A 20,196-nucleotide genomic window follows, 5' to 3' on the forward strand; every position below is an offset into this window, starting at 1 on the left:
AAAACTTCTTTAAAGCTTCGATTCTAATTTGATGGTAAGTTCCATAATGGTTTGAAATTGGGTTTTGATTTTAAAAAAATTCAACGGTTATATAAATTAGGTATTTAAAATATATGTTTTCTAAATTAGTTTTTATTGATAATATAAGTTAAAAGAATGACGAGAGAACAAGACTCTAGACATATTGCATTTGGTTTGAAATTGTTTCTCTTTTAGCTTTTCCTTGACAAACTTCAAATGCTAGACCCTATTATACATTACTGATCACTAACTAACTATAGCTCTCTATGGGAAATTCTAATTTACTATAAATACTTTGATTTTTTTTTTTTAAACTTTTGCAGTTCTATATTCTTTTAGGTCATAATGATGCGATCGAATTTTCTTCTAGAACGCAGCAAAGAAAAGCATCCCATACTTTATGAACAAGAAACTATTGGATATGTTCACAAAACAGCGGCATACTGAGGGAAAAATCGTCGGTATGTCGTCGGAATAACGCTATTCCGACGACATACCGACGAAAAAAATCCTCGAAAATAACTCCTCGGAAATTCATCTTTCCTCGGAAATCCCTCGGAAATTTCCGACGGAATTCCGAGGAAATGAATTTCCTCGGAATATTCCGAGGACTTTTTTCGTCGGAAATTCCTCGGAATATTCCGAGGAATATGTCGTCGGAATATTCCGAGGGATACACTTCCTCGGAATATTTCCAAAATTCAAAAAAAAAATTATAAATTTATTTTTTTAAATTGAAATTCAAAAATATAAAATTAAAATTGAAATAGAAAACATATTTAAAATACAAAAAATAATAAAATATTTTTTATAAATAAAAAAATGTTTTATAAATACAAAATTAGTTTTAATAAATATAAATATTTTTATAAATATGAAATCATCTTTTTATAAATACAAAATAGTTTTTATAAATACAAAAAATAATAAAATAGTGTTTATAAATAAAAAAATGTTTTATAAATACATAATTAGTTTTAATAAATATAAATATTTTTATAGATATGAAATCATATTTTTATAAATACAAAATAGTATTTATAAATACAAAAAATAATAAAATAGTGTTTATAAATCAAAAAATGTTTTATAAATACAAAATTAATTTTAAAATATGAAATCATCTTTTATAAATCCAAAAAACGAATTTATATACAAAGAACGTTTTGTATATTTAAAAATAGTTTTTATAAATACAAAAATAAAAAAAATAGTGTTTATAAATCAAAAAAATGTTTTATAAATACAAAATTAGTTTTAATAAATATAAATATTTTTATAAATATGAAATCATCTTTTATAAATCCAAAAATCGAATTTATATACAAAAACGTTTTGTAAAATCGAATTTATATAAATGTTTTGTAAATACAAAATAATAAACAATTTATAAAAAAAATTCTAAATCAATTCAACACAACCAAATCACAATTCTAAACCTATTACACAACAAATCACAATCCTACCCAATCACTCTAACAAAAATCTATCAAAAAACTTCTAAAATCATCAAATCTACTTAAAAACCTAACAAATAGGACCTAAGAGAGTGGGATAAGGTCCTTACATGATTTGTAAAGGAATGGAAAGGATTCGCCGGAGAGATCGTCGCGAGAGAAGGTGGAGAACGCCGGAAGGAGAGAGAGATCGCCGGAGAGGAAGAAGAGAGAAATGGGGAAGAAGAGAGAAATGGGGAAGAAGATGCAGTTCGAGTTTATAAAACCTTGGGTCTGACGGATATTTTCCGTCGGAATTCCCTCAGTATTTTCAATTTCAATTTTCGCGAAATATTTGGCGGCTTGTTTGCCCGGTTAAATGAAAATATTCCGAGGAAATTCCGACGGCCACTTAAATATCCGTCGGAATTTCCTCGGAATATTTTCATTAATTCGAGGAAAAAGAATATTCTGTGCATGTATTTCTATTAATTTATATTGTTCCTCGGAATTTCCTCGGAATATTCCGAGGAAATACCGAGGAACTAGTGTTTGGGGTTTCAAAACATCAATTTTTTTTGTCGTATTTCATTTCTTATACAATTGTAATGCATACCATTGAAGATTCTTTGTATAGATGAGCATAAACCATGAAATAACAAATTTCAAAACGAATTGTAAGTATTCCCTTTACCGTTCATTAAAGTGTATAAGTGTTTCTCTTATGTTGTGGGGATTTCGTTCATACAATCGGAAAAGTGTTTATTATAGGGTAATGAACAAATTTTTGACTTCATAATGAACGTAAGACACTTAATAAGGGTTATATAGGTGTTATTCAAACCGCAAAACGTTGTTTTCGGTTTAAAAACCCTATTTCCTCGGAATTTCCTCGGAATATTCCGAGGGAATTCCGAGGAAACCCTTTTCTTCCTCAGAATTTCCTCGGAATATTCCGAGGAAATTCTGAGGAACTAGTGTTTGGGGTTTCAAAATCTTGAATGTTTTTTTATAAACGGATCGATCGATGTATTTATGTCCAAAAATGCATCGATCGATCACTAAGATGGACCAAAGCGTAACAATGTGATCGATCGATGAGATTATCCCATCGATCGATCAAGGATATCAAGTGTTCCTCGGAATTTCCTCGGAATATTCCGAGGAAATTCTGAGGAACTAGTGTTTGGGGTTTCAAAATCTTGAATGTTTTTTTATAAACGGATCGATCGATGTATTTATGTCCAAAAATGCATCGATCGATCACTATGATGGACCAAAGCGTAACAATGTGATCGATCGATGAGATTATCCCATCGATCGATCAAGGATATCAAGTGTTCCTCGGAATTTCCTCGGAATATTCCGAGGAAATTCTGAGGAACTAGTGTTTGGGGTTTCAAAATCTCGAATGTTTTTTTATAAACGGATCGATCGATGTATTTATGTCCAAAAACGCATCGATCGATCACTATGATGGACCAAAGCGTAACAATGTGATCGATCGATGGGTATATGTCCAAAAACGCATCGATCGATCACTAGTTCGTCGGAATTTCCTCGGAATATTCCGACGGATTGATGTTTCCTCGGAATTCCGTCGGTATATTCCGAGGAAATTCCGAGGAAACCCAAAATTTGGGTTTCCTCGGAATTTCCTCGGAAATTCCTCGGGAAATTCCGAGGATTTCATTTTCCGTCGGAATGTCCGTCAGAATACCGATGTTTTCTTGTAGTGTCATATAAGGTGTGGGAGAACATGATACCAATCTTTTCCTTGGTAGAGAGCATATCTTTACTTGATTTGTTTTTGACTTCCTAACATTTTTTATTCTTGAAACTATTTTCCAATTTGACCCCAAAAAACAATTTTCCAAAACCAATACATAGAAACTAAATAAGTTTGAATGATCTTTGAACGGTGAGGTGCATCTAACATAAGTGTAAGCTTTTTCCCAAAACCTCAATCTTCGGTTTCGCAACGGTAGCGGCCCACTGGCCCTACAGTCTCCGGCGATTATGTCGGTGCTCGTAGCGGTTTTCCCTCTCTCGATTTTCGATCAACATAATTGTGACACCCCGATTTACATAATAAAATGTTACGATAAATAAATAGCTCTGATACCAAATTGTAACACCCCGATTTACATAATAAAATGTTACGATAAATAAATAGCTCTGATACCAAAATGTGGCACCCGCCACTTTCGAAATATAATAAATTGATAAAAGTGGAAATAAAATAATAATACAACTCAAATAATAATAATCTTCATATCATTATATTAAAGTCAATACGATACCAAAAGGTCTAAAAGCCCAACATCGATAACATCCGAAATATAAAATACGACATAAACCGAAAGTCTGAAATAGGAATAACATAAACGATAAAAGTCCAAAGGCCTAAAGGCCCGATAAAGATAAAAGCGGTAAAAATGATAGAAGCCCAAAAGCCCAATAGCACCGGTCCGATAATCATTTCTGCTCGTCGGTCTCACCTGAAAGGGGGAAAGAAGGAGGGGTGAGCAACAGGGGAGTTGCCCAGCGAGGTATGGGATGCTAAACCGCAAACCACAGACTGAGTTCATAGCACTACTAAAATGTAGGCCTAGCTCTAGCATGAAACAAACACGGTGCCTATTACACCACACATAACAATCAATATTCAGCTAGAGGACTAGCCGTTACAACTCATGCACTTAAAGTACATAGCTACTCTCTGCACCACACATCTCCTCATAAGGATATATACATATACTCGAAGTGTCGCTAGTACAGTCTGTCTCTGTACCCCCGCCCATCGTAGCGTCGAATGCAAACGTCTCTGCACCACGCCCCAAACAGTAGCGTCGAAGCTCAAACGTCTCTGAACTCACGCCCATACCACACCGTGGCGTCGAAGCTCAGACGTCTCTGAACTCACGCCCATACCACACCGTAGCGTCGAAGCTCAGACATCTCTGAACTCACGCCCTCATCACATAGTCCCTACTCATAACTATGTATATACATATATATAGCAGTTCTTAGCATCAATCATTTCACACAATCGTTGAATCCTCTATTATCCTAATTCCAGTTAACAATCAATATCAATAATGAACAAGCAAAACTCTCAAATAGACTCGATTCACAAAGACGGATCATATTTCGAAACTAAACTTTCCATAATGGTAGTACTAAACTAGCTCGAGATTTAACGGAATAGCCCTCACCTTAGAAATGAAGAGAAATAGTATATATGACCTCCAGCTGCTCAAATGGACTCCAAATCTGAAATCAGATCGAAATTTCGAGTTAGAACGCCTTTCGAACGGTTTAAAACGGGTATTTACGGAAAAGTCAACTCGCTGGTCAAAGTCAACCCGGTCAAGCTTTGACCAGAAATCGATTTGACTAAACCGACCGGTTTACCCTAACCGAAACGAAATCAATTTAAACCGGTCAAACAAGTGGTTAACCGAGTCAACCGAGTTGACTCACTGAGTTGACTCGGACGAGTTGACCGAGTCACCGGCGAGTTACCGGCGACGGTCAACGGCGGCGACGGCGGATATTCCGGCGGCGGGGGACGGTGGTCCGGCGGTGGCGACGTTTTCCGGCGGCGGCGCGTGTACCTCACGCGCGCAGAGGCGAAACTTCCGGAGGCGCGTGCGGCTTCGTCCGGACTCCGATTGAGGCGTTTTTGGTGGCCACGGATTCGTCTCGACGAGAGGAACATGATGGTAGTCTTGGATTCACGAGATTCATTACGGTTAGAAAGTTATGGTCGATTTACTAAAACGGCCGAAACTTAACTCAAAAACATGGCGGTTTTCGATTACCTTTGGTTGCGGATGATGGTGGTGACGAGCTTGACAACGTCCTGGCGTGTGGTGGCTCCGGCGACGAGCTCAGGTGAGCTTTCTCTCTTCTTCTTCTTCTTCTTCTCTCTCTCTCTCTCTCTCTCTCTCTCTCTCTCTCTCTCTCTCTCTCTCTCTCTCTCTCTCTCTCTCTCTCTCTCTCTCTTCTCTTTTATAGAAGTTGGAGATGGTGAGAAGAAGGTGGAGATGGTGGAAGAGAAGGTGGAAGTGGTGGGGTTGGAGAAAGAAGTGGAGATGGTGGGAGTGGTGGGTCATTACAATTCTCCCCCACTTATAAGGAATTCGTCTCCGAATTCATGTCATAAGCTGACGTGCCCAATGTCATCATAGCAAAACCTCGAATACTAATCTTCGCTCGGCCTTTCAGGTCTCCTCCTGAGTCTTATCTCCCTCCCCAACGAACTCGGACAAACACAGTCGATATTCCCCGAACTGTTTTCTCATGATGATCCAAAATCTTCAATAGATGATAAAGTCCATAAAATATTTATGAACTCACTTGACGTCTACTGCAAAATAATTATAGCGCATTCTCAACTTTTGCAATGCTGTCATATGAACCAAGTCCTAGAAGGCTGATATACTGCTGATAAAGTAATAGCAAGCAACTAATCCAATCTACTCCAGTGAAGGATACAATTCCATGTGTCTCGGTTTAAGCTCCTTTATCTTCTGAGTCTTAGGTCCCTCCTGAAATGTCCTTATTTTAAGGTATGCCCATATGTAGCTCCAAATCCTCACGGTGCTTAGCTGCATAAATCCTCTGACGTCATGGGCTTCCGAAAGCTAATCCTTGAGCATGTCCTTTGCTCTACCGTCTCTTGAACCATTAATAGTTCTAACTCATATTGCTCCCCCACTTTGGTCCAACAAAGTGGTGTACGACCAGACCCACCATAAAACTTCGACGGTGCCATCATAATACTCAAATGATAACAGGTACATCACGATGATTCCTGATCGCTCTCAAACTCTCCATAACAACAAGCTCTCCATAACAACAATCTAAATCTGCTTATCTTTCGGTTAGAAGATCCCCCTAAAAAGACTAAAACTTAACCAAACGCGAACTCACAAAACTATGAAAAGCTCTTAAGTCAAATAAGCTGTGAGGTAACTCACACCAACCACAACCAATCATACACGAGATTCACAAATCTCGAACTATACAAGATAACCACAAAACCACAAATATTAACACAAGCAAGTATGATAAGAACATACCCGCTATCGGCTCAGCTCCCTGGGGATCTCCAACTGTAAACACACGTGGAGCGATGGCTAAACGCTTCGGTGGTGGTGGAAGCGTTGCATTACCCCTCCTCGGACAGTCTCTGAAAATGTGACCAGGCTGGTTACAACCAAAACAGTTCCTAACATCCACTACTGGTGCTGCTGCCGCTGCTGGTGGCGCAACCTGGGCATCAAATAGCCTACTCCGACAAACCCTACTCTTATGTCCCATCTTTCCACAATAAAAGCATTGTATGCTCGGTTTGTCCCATGTCCTCTGTTGTGCCTCTAAATTCCCTCCAAACTTAGGCTGATCTGCCTTGGTGTACTTCTGCTCCTCTGCCAAACCTGCCTCCTGCTCGGCAGCTTTCTCCACCAAGTCTCCCAATTTGTGATAAGTGGCGACACGGCACCTGTTACGAATCTCTACTCGCATCCCATTCAAAAATTTCCTCATCAGGTCTTCCTCTAAAATGCCCTCTCCAGCAAACCTGCGAAGTTGGTTAAACACAACCTCATACTTCCTGATAGACATCTTACCCTGACTTACATGCTCGAACTCGCATTTCTTCCTATCCATAGCTTCCTTCGGAAAGTATTTCTTATCAAACTCTCGGATGAAGTCTGCGAAGGTAAGCCTCTCTGGCCCAAAGTGACTCAATCGTATTCCCTCCCACCATATAAGAGCATCTCCACGAAGGTACTGCATAGTCAATCTGAGCGACAACTCTGGTGGAAACTCAATAATCTCCAGCTTCCGCTGTAAGGCTAACTTCCAATCATGTGCAGCTACAGCATCCACTGTTCCGCTAAAATGCTCCATCTCCATGTTTCTCATCTGACATGTCAGCCTGTAGAACCTCTCATCATAAACCGGGTAAACACGAGGTCGCGGTGGTGGTGGCGGTAGATCCTGAACACCATGAGCAAACTGCTGAACTGGACCCTGCTGATCCTGTTGGACCTGAACCAGTGGAACTTGCTGAACCCGAATCTGCGGACCCTGCTGCACCTGAACCTGAGGACCCTGCTGAACGGCAGCCATCTGACGAGCAACCTCCTGAGCAGCTACTCGGGCGGCCTCCTGAGCGGCCTGCCTGGCTGCCTCCTGGGCAATCTGCTGAAGTGCCTCCTGAGCGGCCTGTCTAGCGGCATCCTGAACCATCTGTCTCAATGCATCCTGATCAACTGGTGGAGCCGCGGGTGGTGGAACTGCGGGCTGCTCATGCTCATCTACATTGTCTCTAACGGCTCTGGCGGTCTGGGCACGGGTGGTTCTTCTCCTTGGCGGCATCTAAAAGGAAAGCGAAAAGTTAACTTACGCTGAACTTTGTATACCAACATTTAAGGAGAAGTGATATCGAACGGAAAGGTGCTATTTATTTTTATTTTCAAAATTCCCAAATCCACGAAAATATTTTGAAATCGTTTAAAACCGTCAAAACCGAATAAAACCAGGTCTCCAAAAATCGCCATCCCGGGTCGGAGCCGGGACGGAACCCGCTCTGATACCAAAATGTGACACCCCGATTTACATAATAAAATGTTACGATAAATAAATAGCTCTGATACCAAATTGTGACACCCCGATTTACATAATAAAATGTTACGATAAATAAATAGCTCTGATACCAAAATGTGGCACCCGCCACTTTCGAAATATAATAAATTGATAAAAGTGGAAATAAAATAATAATACAACTCAAATAATAATAATCTTCATATCATTATATAAAAGTCAATACGATACCAAAAGGCCTAAAAGCCCAACATCGATAACATCCGAAATATAAAATACGACATAAGCCGAAAGTCTGAAATAGGAATAACATAAACGATAAAAGTCCAAAGGCCTAAAGGCCCAATAAAGATAAAAGCGGTAAAAATGATAGAAGCCCAAAAGCCCAATAGCACCGGTCCGATAATCATTTCTGGTCGTCGGTCTCACCTGAAAGGGGGAAAGAAGGAGGGGTGAGCAACAGGGGAGTTGCCCAGCGAGGTATGGGATGCTAAACCGCAAACCACAGACTGATTTCATAGCACTACTAAAATGTAGGCCTAGCTCTAGCATGAAACAAACACGGTGCCTATTACACCACACATAACAATCAATATTCGGCTAGAGGACTAGCCGTTACAACTCATGCACTTAAAGTACATAGCTACTCTCTGCACCACACATCTCCTCATAAGGATATATACATATACTCGAAGCGTCGCTAGTACAGTCTGTCTCTGTACCCCCGCCCATCGTAGCGTCGAATGCAAACGTCTCTGCACCACGCCCCAAACAGTAGCGTCGAAGCTCAAACATCTCTGAACTCACGCCCATACCACACCGTGGCGTCGAAGCTCAGACGTCTCTGAACTCACGCCCATACCACACCGTAGCGTCGAAGCTCAGACATCTCTGAACTCACGCCCTCATCACATAGTCCCTACTCATAACTATGTATATACATATATATAGCAGTTCTTAGCATCAATCATTTCACACAATCGTTGAATCCTCTATTATCCTAATTCCAGTTAACAATCAATATCAATAATGAACAAGCAAGACTCTCAAATAGACTCGATTCACAAAGACGGATCATGTTTCGAAACTAAACTTTCCATAATGGTCGTACTAAACTAGCTCAGGATTTAACGGAATAGCCCTCACCTTAGCAATGAAGAGAAGTGTTATATATGACCTCCAGCTGCTCAAATGGACTCCAAATCTGAAATCAGATCGAAATTTCGAGTCAGAACGCCATTCGAACGGTTTAAAACGGGTATTTACGGAAAAGTCAACTCGCTGGTCAAAGTCAACCCGGTCAAGCTTTGACCAGAAATCGATTTGACTAAACCGACCGGTTTACCCTAACCGAAACGAAATCAATTTAAACCGGTCAAACCAGTGGTTAACCGAGTCAACCGAGTTGACTCACTGAGTTGACTCACTGAGTTGACTCGAACGAGTTGACCGAGTCACCGGCGAGTTACCGGCGACGGTCAACGGCGGCGACGGCGGATATTCCGGCGGCGGGGGACGGTGGTCCGGCTCACGGTATATATGGGTATTTGGGTAAAAAAAAACTTTTTACATGAATCTATGGGCAACTTAATTTTTTTTTTAAATTGAACCCCTTTCTAACATTATTTTTTGTTAAAAATTGCTTGGGCCCTGGAGCACACACCCCTTGTCCCATACCCTAAGCCGGCCATGGGTGCTCATCGGAGAGAACATCTATAACGCTCCGACCGTCCACGGCTAATGGGCCACCCACGCCCGTTCTCTCGGCCCGTGGGCCTCATCCCATCCGACGGTCGGTCCGTTAATTTCTGAAGGCTCGAAATCATTGTTTACTGACCCTGCAATCACCACCCGACCTTTTCCATAGGTAGCCAAATCAATTCTCTTAAACCTTTCCATATATCACAACCCGGGATGTTACAATTCACCCCCTCTCACAGAACGCAACGTCCTCGTTGCGCCCACGACAGGTCTCAAGACGTCTCTCGGGTCGGAACCGAGATGGCTAACCTGGCTCTGATACCACTTATAACGCCCCGACCGTCCACGGCTAATGGGCCACCCACGCCCGTTCTCTCGGTCCGTGGGCCCCATCCCATCCGACGGTCGGTCCGTTAATTTCTGAAGGCTCGAAATTATTGTTTACTGACCCTGCAATCACCACCCGACCTTTTCCCATGCTTTGGCCTCACTCGCACGCTATCGCGAATCACTTCCCGATAGGTCACTCATCCTTCTACTACTCCAACTCAAGCACGCTTAACTCTGAAGTTATTTCAGGATGTGCTCCGGAAAAGGTAAGTCAACTTTGGTGACATAGGTAGCTAAATCAATTCTCTTAATCTTTTCCATATATCACAACCCGGAATGTTACAACATCTTGCTCCTCGGTCTTTCTTTTCCATGGCCTTATTTATGTTGTTGTGATATCTTACGATTTAGATTAAGCATTCTCTTTTTGTAATTTAGTAATTGCTGTTTTTCCGGTGTACCCATTGGTTCCTCTGTAATGATATTCATTTTTGGGTTAAAATTCTAATGAAGATAAATTATTATTTTCTAAATTGATTCATTAATTAGTAACTAATCGCTCAAATATTAATAAAAATAATATGGATTGACACACTATATGGAGAAAGCACATTTTAGTATTATACAGTGTAGATGACATACCACCTTAACACAAAAGGTTGAATGAACAATTAGTTAATTATTTCAATAAAAATTATTTGTGTGTGAAAAGAATACGATTTTGTCAAACAATGACGATTCGTGGGATGCAAATGTTCCAGAACATGGCATCCTCATACAGTATCATAACGACGAGAGGAAACTTGTCTGACGTATTTGCTTACCAGTTTTTTTTTTTTTAATCTACTGGTAACTACGGAAAATACTCTGTCGCATGTCGTGTTCTACATGAACATTAAATCTTCTACGTTACTTTGTAATTTAGTAGTCGCTAATTACGGACTTGGGCCACTGTTTTACTGTAATACATGATTTTCTTTTTTAGTTTTTTATTAGGTCTGGATATTCAGATTTTCGGATAAAATTTGGATCGGTTTATTTTGGATTTAGGTTTTTTTTGGAACTTAAACATTTGAATCCAACTAGGCATAAGTTCTAGATTCAGGTCTGGATCAGTTCTTTTTGGCTACAAGCCGGTTAAAATCTGGTACGTAATAAATCTGGACTGGTTTATTTAAGATCCAAAAATATTCGAAGTATCCAAATCCCATCAAAATTTAGATGATAATCATCACATTATCTAAAATAATTTAAAATAACTAAAAATAAACTAGTAATTAAAATTAAATATTTTTAACTCAAAATTTGACACTTAAAATCATCTTACTTCAAATATTATAAAAATACTTCAAATATTATAAAAATAATAATGAAAAGCATAAACAAAAATATATTACTACTAAATTAAAAATTAAAATAAAGAAAATAAAATAGATAGAGTCATAATTTTAGATATTTATGTTTTAAATCAGATAAGAATCAGTTCTTATCAGATCGGATCTATCCGGATTGGATTTATTCGATTCGATTCTTTTCGAGTTTGGTTTTTTGGAGTATAAAAATTTTAGACCCAAATAGATTTTTGTATATTTTAAATTTGATTTTGGGTCAGGTATTTAATTCAGATTTTTGAGTCTAAGTGAAATGCCCAAATCTAGTTTTTACGTAGAAGATTTCACTAAACGCGTTGATCCTAATTCCTACGTGGTATCAGGCGACACATATTTTTAAAATGAAAAGAGATTCCGCGGATATTATTAGCATTCTGATTATCGCCAATACGCCATATTAAGCAACTAATTATACAACATTTATACTTATCATTTACAACCCATTAATCTCTGGATTTTGCACTATTAATTACGATTAAAAAAAACTTAATGCATTGGTTAAACTCGATCACCGAGACAACTCGCTACCAGCACTGATCAGTTTCCCAATTCCCTCCGACGCAACTGTCGAATCCAGAAACACCGGCACTCAACGGCCGGCTCCGACGAAGGATCCTCCGATCGTAAACGGCGCGTTTCTCGGGGTCAGAGAGCGTGCAGTACGCGGCGTGGATCTTCACAAACTCGCCCGCCGACCGACCGTTTCCCGCCACGTCGGGATGGCAGATCCTGGCCAGCCGCCGGTAAGCCGATTTGATCTCCTGGCTCGTCGAGCCGACGGGGATTTCGAGGATCTCGTAGAGAGACGCTGCCGCCGACAATCGCTGCGGGATCTGACGCCTTGGTGGATCGTCGGCGCATGTGTAGCGGGAAGAGGCGGTGGTGGTGGCAGTGGCAGAAAGAGACGGCGAGGGCCGGGAAGTTCGAGACGGTGGTGAGAGCGAGGGAGGAGAAGAGGAGAGAAAGGGAGGAGCGAAGAAGGTTGGAGAAGAAGAGAGCATCGTGAAACGACGGCGTTTGCGGTTTTCTATTTTTAGTTCCGATATGATGGGATGTGCAGTGTGATTGTGTGGAGAAGAGAGTTTTAATTTATAGGCGAAGAGGTGATTACTATTAGTTTATTAACTTAATTGCTAATTTAGCCATTTGTGAATGCGATTAAAGATTCTTGTCGGGTTAAGTTAAGTTGAGTTGGGTCAGGTGGGGTCGTTTTGGATCACGGAAGCTGAGTCAGACGAAATAGCTTATCTTGTTGGAAATTTTGTCGGAGATGCGATAAGAATAAAATCTGGCTGGCTCCTAAACAGAAAAAAAAATTAATCTGGCATTTTTTTTTTTCAATGAATAATTCATTATAATGTTTGAAATCAACAGACTTGGAAACAAAACAAAAGAGAGAGAAGAGAAAAGCAAACACAACATCAGTAGATGCTATAAGGAATAACTTCCAACAAAAGGAAGAGAAAGATCAAAGCGAGGTCTTCATCTGCAACTAGGAAGATACGACCATACGACTTTATCAGGAAAGGTTGTCGTTCCTAGCTTCCGATAGTAGAAGATAAGATAACCAAAGTGGACCACCCTTCGCAACATAGGATCGAAATCGGCGATCCTTTGTTACACTCGTAGCAATATCCACAGCCAAAGAGTTGACTCCAAGCGAAACATCCAGCAACTGACACTGATCAAAGGAGTGCATGGAGCGTAAAATATGTGAGATTACGAGAGCTGCATTAGGGTAGGACTGAGGGTTCAGGAGAGCATCTAGAGTCTGTGGCGAAGAGATCTCAAGGATCACTCTCTTAACACGAAGATCAAGAAGTGCACTAACTGCCCATCCCAGCGAGTATAAACTAGCTTCAAATGCCGATGGAGCCAAAGGGAAAGCTCTTCTACTATGGAAAAGTGGTAAGCCAGAGGAATCCCTCGCAATCCAGGCCGCACCAAAAAATTGTGATGAACTTGTCCAAGAGGATGCTACATTACATTTAACAGAACCCACTGGTGGTTTTTGCCACTTCAAACTCACAACAGTATTAGAGGAAGAGGTAGAGGGAGAATCAGAGCTGAGAAGCTGGGAAGATAACCATATAGCAGACTCCTCCGAGGCTTTGTTAAAGATTGATGAGCCACTGTATTGAACCTGTTCAAAGCAAAAGGAATTGCGGGCCTTCCATATGTGCCATAGAATCCAGGGGAATGAAAGGCGAGAAGCGTTCTCCGGGGGAAGCTTTTTGCTTACAAACATCAAGTGGTAAAAATTTAACCATACCGACGACCTAGAGAAACCACCAGGAGGAAGCGGGAATTGTGATAGAGACCACGCCTCCTTTGCAGCCTCACAATGAAAGAGAACATGAGAGATTGTCTCTTCACATAACCCGCACCTAGGACATGTCGTGTCTAACAAGATACCGCGAGATCGTAGTCTTTCTTTGACCGCTAAAGCTCCCGACAATACACGCCACATGAAATGCCTGATCTTAGGAGAGGTATGGGTTTTCCAAAGATCTTTCCATAGTTTGTGCTCAATAGGGGGAAGACCCGGAGATGGAGGAGCTTGTAACCTCTCCAATGTCTCAGCTAGCTTGTATCCACTTTTAGAATTATAGAAACCAGATTTTGAGAGGCCCCAGACTTTGACATCTTGAGATGAGAGGTATAATCCCGTATTCAAGACCAAATCAACGTCTTCTTCCGCAATAACTTCCCTAACTCTTGGGATGTTCCATGATCCGTCAATAGGGTTGATCAGGTCACTAACCGAGAGAGTGAGATCCACAACAGCATCCTGGCGATATTGAGGAGGACGAGGAACCTCAGTCTTGATCCAGCTATCAATCCAGACACGAGTACTCTCTCCATTCCCGATCTTCTGCAAAAGACCCTGAGAGAAGAGCTCTCTACCATGAAGAATACTGCGCCAGGCATAGGAGGGTCTTGTGCCAACGCTACATTCCAAAAAGGAAGATCGAGCAAAGTAGCGTTGTTGTAAGATCCGAGCCAGAAGGGAAGTGGGGTTCGACCATATTCTCCAAGCTTGTTTCGCAAGGAGAGACTGGTTGAACTGTTCAATATCTCGAAACCCTAAACCACCAAGCTCTTTGTCTTTACACAGTGACTTCCAAGCAACCCAAGAGATTTTCTTTTTGTTATTCCCCGAGCTCCACCAAAACTCCCTCATAACGCTAGTTATCTTTTCACACACATCCTTAGGAAGCTTAAAGCAGGACATCGCATAGATAGGCAGAGCCATTGCACTGATTTCAGCAAGATTTCCTTTCCACCTTGAGAGAGAGTTTTAGCAAACCAGCCATGTAACCTCCCTTGGAGCTTTTCCTTGATAAAATTTAAAAGCTTTATCTTAGAGCCACTGAAGCATTCAGGTAATCCGAGGTAAGAGCCATCGCCACCTTCTTTTTCGATACCTAGAATCCTTTTAATTTCTGCTTTCGAATTCTCTGGTACCTTAGCTCCGAAGATCACCGATGACTTTTGAAGGTTGATAATCTGTCCCGAAGCATCACCGTAGGCTTTCAAACACACCATGATCTCTTTAGCCTCTGTTACATTCGCATTACACAGGAGAAGACTGTCGTCAGCAAATAGGAGATGATGAACCGAAGGGCAAGAAGCAAATAGCTTAATGCCATTAATGCTTCCAGAAGCTTCAACGGAATTAAGACAAGAGACGAGGGCTTCTGCACATAGAATGAACAAGAATGGCGATAAGGGGTCGCCTTGCCTAATACCTCTCTCCAGTCTGATGAAGCCATGAGACGTACCATTAAGTAGAATAGAGAATGAAACCGTGGTCACACAAGCCATGATCCATCTAATCCACACTCTATCAAAACCCATTTTTTCCAACAGTATCTCGAGAAAACTCCATTCAACCCGATCATAAGCTTTCGACATATCGGTTTTAATGGCCATGCATTCCTCTGAGACCTTAGGATTAGTACGGAGACCATGCACCATCTCGTGGGCAATAAGGATGTTATCGGAGATCAGTCTACCAGCCACAAAGGCTCCTTGAGTCTCTGAAATAAGGAGAGGCATAATGGTTTTCAAACGATTATATAAAATCTTTGAAATGATTTTATACTGAACCGAACACAAGCTTATGGGCCGAAGGTCTTTCATGCTTGATGGTTTTGGAATCTTAGGGAGAAGGCTGAGTTGGGTATGGTTCCAGCCTTCAGGCATGATAGATGAATTGAAAAACTGAGTGATTTCAGCCGTTAGTTGAGGTCCCACAATGTGCCAGAATTTTTGATAGAAGATCCCAGTAAGACCGTCCTCTCCTGGAGCGCTGCTCCCCTTCACACTGAAAGCCGCTTTCCTGATCTCCTCAGCCGAGACAGGCTCTGTTAGCTTCTGGTTCATATCCTCTGTGACACGTCCTTGGAAATCCATGAACAGAGATTCTATGTCAAAAGGGTTAGAGCTTCTGAAGAGGTCACGATAGTACTCTACTGTGATGTTCCCTTTTGATCCCTCTGTAAAATGTTCGTGTCCAAGCTCATCCAGAAGCATAAGGATGCGGTTTTGAAGTCTTTTTCCTTTCACTGAATTGTGGGAAAACTTCGTGTTACGATCCCCAAACCTCAACCATTCCTCTCTGCATTTCTGTCTCCAATAGGTCTCTTCTTCTTTCAAGGCATCAGCTAACTCCACTTTTAACTTCTTCATGAAGTAAAAACAGGGGAAACGTTTAGAGACTTCTTTCTCTAGTTCGGCCTGTAAGCGGGAGATCTTTGTTTTAGAATTGACATCCGCTGTTTTCTTCCAACGCAAGATACCTCTCCTACAGCGACCAATACGATCCATAGTGTTACTCGTATCATCCTCTCCTAAACCCCAACTCTTTTTCACAACCTCCTCAAAACAAGCTTTATTAATGAACCGTTTATCAAAGAAGAAGCGGTTCCGACTGGGATCATCTTTCTCTAAGGCAAAACAGATTCTGATAGGACGATGATCAGATGCCCATAGTTCCAAATACTCCATGTTAGAACGAGGAAAGAGTGAGAACCATTCATTGTTCCCAAAGCTACGGTCTAACCGACATTGTACCCACACATTGTCTCTCTTGCCGGCCCATGAAAGCCAATTCCCAGAGAAACGTAGTTCTCTAATTTTGCAATTTTCTGCCATATTTCTAAAGTTCCAAAAACTGGCATCACTGCGAACAACACCCCCAAGCTTTTCTTCATTGGACATCAATTCATTAAAATCACCCGCGAGTATCCAAGCTTCATCGCGAACCAAACCAATATCCACCAGACGATCCCATACTTCTTGTCTTTTTGCCGTCACCGGATCACCATACACACAAGTTAGGAAGAACTTAATCGACCCCAACTTGACTTCCATATCGATAATTCTTTTGTCACTAGATAAAACTGAAACCGAGTAGCTATCTTTCCACATGACAGCCAGACCACCACTAAGACCAACTGGCTCCACCGTAAATAAATGATCATAACCCAAACTTTGCTGCAAACCCTTAACGTAAACATCCTTCTGCTTTGTTTCCATAAGAAATAAAAAATCTGGGAAATACTTCCTCCTGAAGACCCGGAGTTGTTGAACAGTTTCAGAGCTACCTGCTCCTTGACAGTTCCAGCTGAAGATGCTCATTGGGATGGCAGCGGCTTCAATACGGAAGCCACCGAAGAGTTTGTGTGTTTTGGGGTTTTGTTGTCCGAGAATTGAACAGAGGAAGACTGTTTCCTTTTCGAACTTGAGACTAACGGCTGAGTAGAAACCTCTGGAGTAGCTGAGGCTAACGTAATGGGCTCTTTGGACGCCAGCTTTCTTTTCCATGAGGAAGGGCGTTTTCTTAAACTCTTGCTCGCACCTGAATTTCCAGTGACTCGCCCTCCCGAAGAAGGGCCAAGCTGAAAACCCGACAGGGTCTTCACAGGCGCAGAGAAAGTAACAGAGTTAGTATCAGAACACTCTTCTTCTTCCCCATTAACTTCCAGAGTTTTCGTCAAAGGTTCTAAGAGACGCAAAGATTTCTCCTTTCTTGCCATCTCAGTGGGGCCAACAGGGTAATGATAAACATGTCCCTTCCCTTTGTCAAGCTCAGTTGTGATTCTAGCCAAACGAAGAGATGATTCCCTAGCATTCTCAGCAATACCTTGTCGTACACGTTCAATCCGAGCTCTTCTTTCAGTCTCATCAGCATGAGAGATGTATAGCATAGCCATCTTCTGTTCCTCAGGAGAGAGTTCAGGAAACATGGGGGGGAAACCCGGTGGGCCCTCCAGCTGAGAAGCCTGTGAAAGGGGCGTAGCTACCACCAGACTTGAGGCGTTCATCATAGAAGAATGACGAGAACCCTCGCGAGGCTTTACAGAGCTAGGGCCCTTACGGAGAAGAGGGCATCTGAGCTTCTCATGAGTTAGGCGAAGGCAATGGAAGCATCTCTTATGTATTTTCTCATACTCGAACTCAATATTAGCAATACCCCCAGTGCGAATGGATAACTGACTTGATGCTTTGGCTGGATTCTCCACATTAAAAGTCACTTTCGCTCGAATGTAGTCCTTGAAATGAGAGACTTTGGGGTCATAAGCAATCACCTCCACTTTCCCCACTTCAGACGCCAAACGATGCATCGTATCAGTGGTAAAATGATTCGCCGGAATGTTTCTGATGCGAATCCATATCTCCATTGTACTAAGAAAGTTCTCAGGCGGTGTTGCAGTCCATCTCTCTAAGGCCATAGCCCAGTGATTGTAAGACCATGGGCGATCTTTCAAAACAGTTTGGAGATCTTCCTCTCTCTGAAAGATGAACTGAAAACGATCTCTTGAAAGCGCAATACCTCTTACCCTTCCAAAGACTCTCCAAGCTGTGGGCATGTATTCAATCATACGAGCCATGTTCTGGCACTCCGGGTTCAACAAGCGACCAAGCAGGCTCGTCGTATTCTCAACACATACAGTAAACTGAGGATCATCCGGCAACACCAGGGGAGCTTCATCCTCAATGGACATGGCGCTAATAGCTTTGTGTAGCAGTTCAGCCATGACGGAGGCGGAGATGTGTTTGTGTGCGACGGAGGAAGAAAACAAAGGCACAATCGTAGGAAGCAAGTCAAGCGTAATTGACGTAATATAACCATGATAAGGGGAAAATTCTGATACGATTTTAAAAGATATCATGGGAAAAGGAAAGTAATCACTGTCGAAAAATAAGTAAAGGAAAGTCCCAAAAGAAGAAAGGAAATTAGCGGGATTTGTAATTAAAGAGATGATTTAAAAAAAAAGAAATTTAAGGTAATAGCCAAAAATAGACCGTAGCTGACTCGCCGGAAAGAGGAAAACACTCAAAGAAAAAGGCCTAGAAAAGACTAAAAAGGAAAGAAGAGAAACCAAAGCGATTCACCGGAAATCGCCTAGCTAGAGAGATTCGAGTTTGTAAAAAAGCATTCATAAATCACGTATATTCAATTAATCTGGCATTAGTCAGTCTAGCATACTCTTCATTTAATTGACACTCCTAAAGTGGTTAAAGTCTGTTCTACCCTTATTTAATCTAACCAATCAGGTGATGTTGTCTTGTTTATACTCAGTTGGTCTCTCTTCTTTAGAACATGTTTAATGGGGGTTTTTAGAATGAGGTTCTTAGCGGAATATAAGAATCTGTCTCTTAACTTTTAATTAAAAAAACTAAGAACCGATTCTTAAATAACTAAGAACCCCGCCCTAAAACCCCCTCATTAAACATGCTCTTACTCTCTTCTCGGATTCAGCATTTTATTTCTCTCTCTTTCCGAACACTATTGCTGCGGAGGTTTTTTACATTAGATTCAATTTGTACCCAATGTTACGTTAAACAATTTTTGGTAAATTTTAAGTGTACATTCATACCTGAAACCAAAGTAAGCACTATATGTGAATAAAACTCTACGTTAAGCACTGCATGTTTCCTAATTGATTCAATTCGTTTCTTAGCACAAAGGGTATTACTTGGTACAACTATATCGGTACAACTGGTATAGCTGATTATTTCTAAAACTGTAAAACTTGTATTATTAGAATAGTAAAACAGTATAAACGAGGAAAATTGTGATATTACAAAAGTTATATAGTTCATGAAAATAAACATTATACTAGATGGTTAAAATAAGCATCTTTTATCATGATATTAGATGTAATTAAATAAGTGTTATATTAAATGTAATAAGATGATTATATTACAATAATCATGATATTACAAAACTTATATGGTTCATGAATATAAGCATGAAAACAAGCATTATATTCTCTCATTAACGAAATGATGATATTACAAAAAAATATTTCATAAATGAAATGATGATTTTACAACAAGAGACGAGTTACGAAGAGAGAAGTTAAAATCGAAGAGTTTAACTGATTGCGACTGTATATAACTTGGTTGGTATATGATGATCGATCGTATAAATGATAATATGATAGTAGAAAACTTATATATTTCATGAAATTGATTGAGTATTTTATTAGATGGTTAGAATTAGAATAGAAATGATTATAGGAAACCAAATATAATAAGAGTATTTTATTTGATGGTTGGAATATTGTTTTTATTAATTTGTAATATGTGAAACATTGAATTCGAAAAGTAAAACTTGAAATTCAAAATTTGTTTTTACGAAATTCCAACCAGTTTTGCCTCCCCATTTTAAAAACACACGTGGA

The 20,196-nt window shown here is 40.5% G+C and overlaps 3 protein-coding genes across 4 annotated transcripts; all 3 read right to left on the reverse strand.

Moving 5' to 3' along the window:
* Nucleotides 1–3,706: 3,706 nt before the first annotated feature.
* On the reverse strand, nucleotides 3,707–7,934 carry LOC106394478. Of its 2 annotated transcripts, XM_048767590.1 has the most exons (4): nucleotides 5,285–7,934; nucleotides 4,944–5,190; nucleotides 4,676–4,733; nucleotides 3,707–3,958 (listed from the first exon to the last, which is right to left on the reverse strand). In XM_048767590.1, exon 1 carries the CDS (start codon nucleotides 7,848–7,850, stop codon nucleotides 6,474–6,476), a length of 1,377 nt encoding a protein of 458 aa, XP_048623547.1. In that variant the 5' UTR covers nucleotides 7,851–7,934; the 3' UTR covers nucleotides 3,707–3,958; nucleotides 4,676–4,733; nucleotides 4,944–5,190; nucleotides 5,285–6,473. The 2 variants fall into 2 exon arrangements, with proteins under 2 accessions (XP_048623547.1, XP_048623548.1); XM_048767591.1 differs by lacking the exon at nucleotides 4,944–5,190.
* Nucleotides 7,935–11,830: 3,896 nt separating this feature from the next.
* On the reverse strand, nucleotides 11,831–12,669 carry LOC106364212 (chaperone protein dnaJ 11, chloroplastic). Its single transcript, XM_013803834.3, has one exon. It carries the CDS (start codon nucleotides 12,496–12,498, stop codon nucleotides 12,022–12,024), a length of 477 nt encoding a protein of 158 aa, XP_013659288.1. The 5' UTR covers nucleotides 12,499–12,669; the 3' UTR covers nucleotides 11,831–12,021.
* Nucleotides 12,670–17,139: 4,470 nt separating this feature from the next.
* LOC125592453 lies at nucleotides 17,140–18,543 on the reverse strand. The gene has a single exon (XM_048767631.1). The coding sequence runs from the start codon at nucleotides 18,541–18,543 to the stop codon at nucleotides 17,140–17,142; it is 1,404 nt and encodes a 467-aa protein (XP_048623588.1).
* Between the last annotated feature and the right edge of the window lie 1,653 nt (nucleotides 18,544–20,196).

Source organism: Brassica napus, chromosome C9 (assembly GCF_020379485.1).
Source record: "Brassica napus cultivar Da-Ae chromosome C9, Da-Ae, whole genome shotgun sequence".
NCBI classification, from domain to species: Eukaryota; Viridiplantae; Streptophyta; class Magnoliopsida; order Brassicales; family Brassicaceae; genus Brassica; species Brassica napus.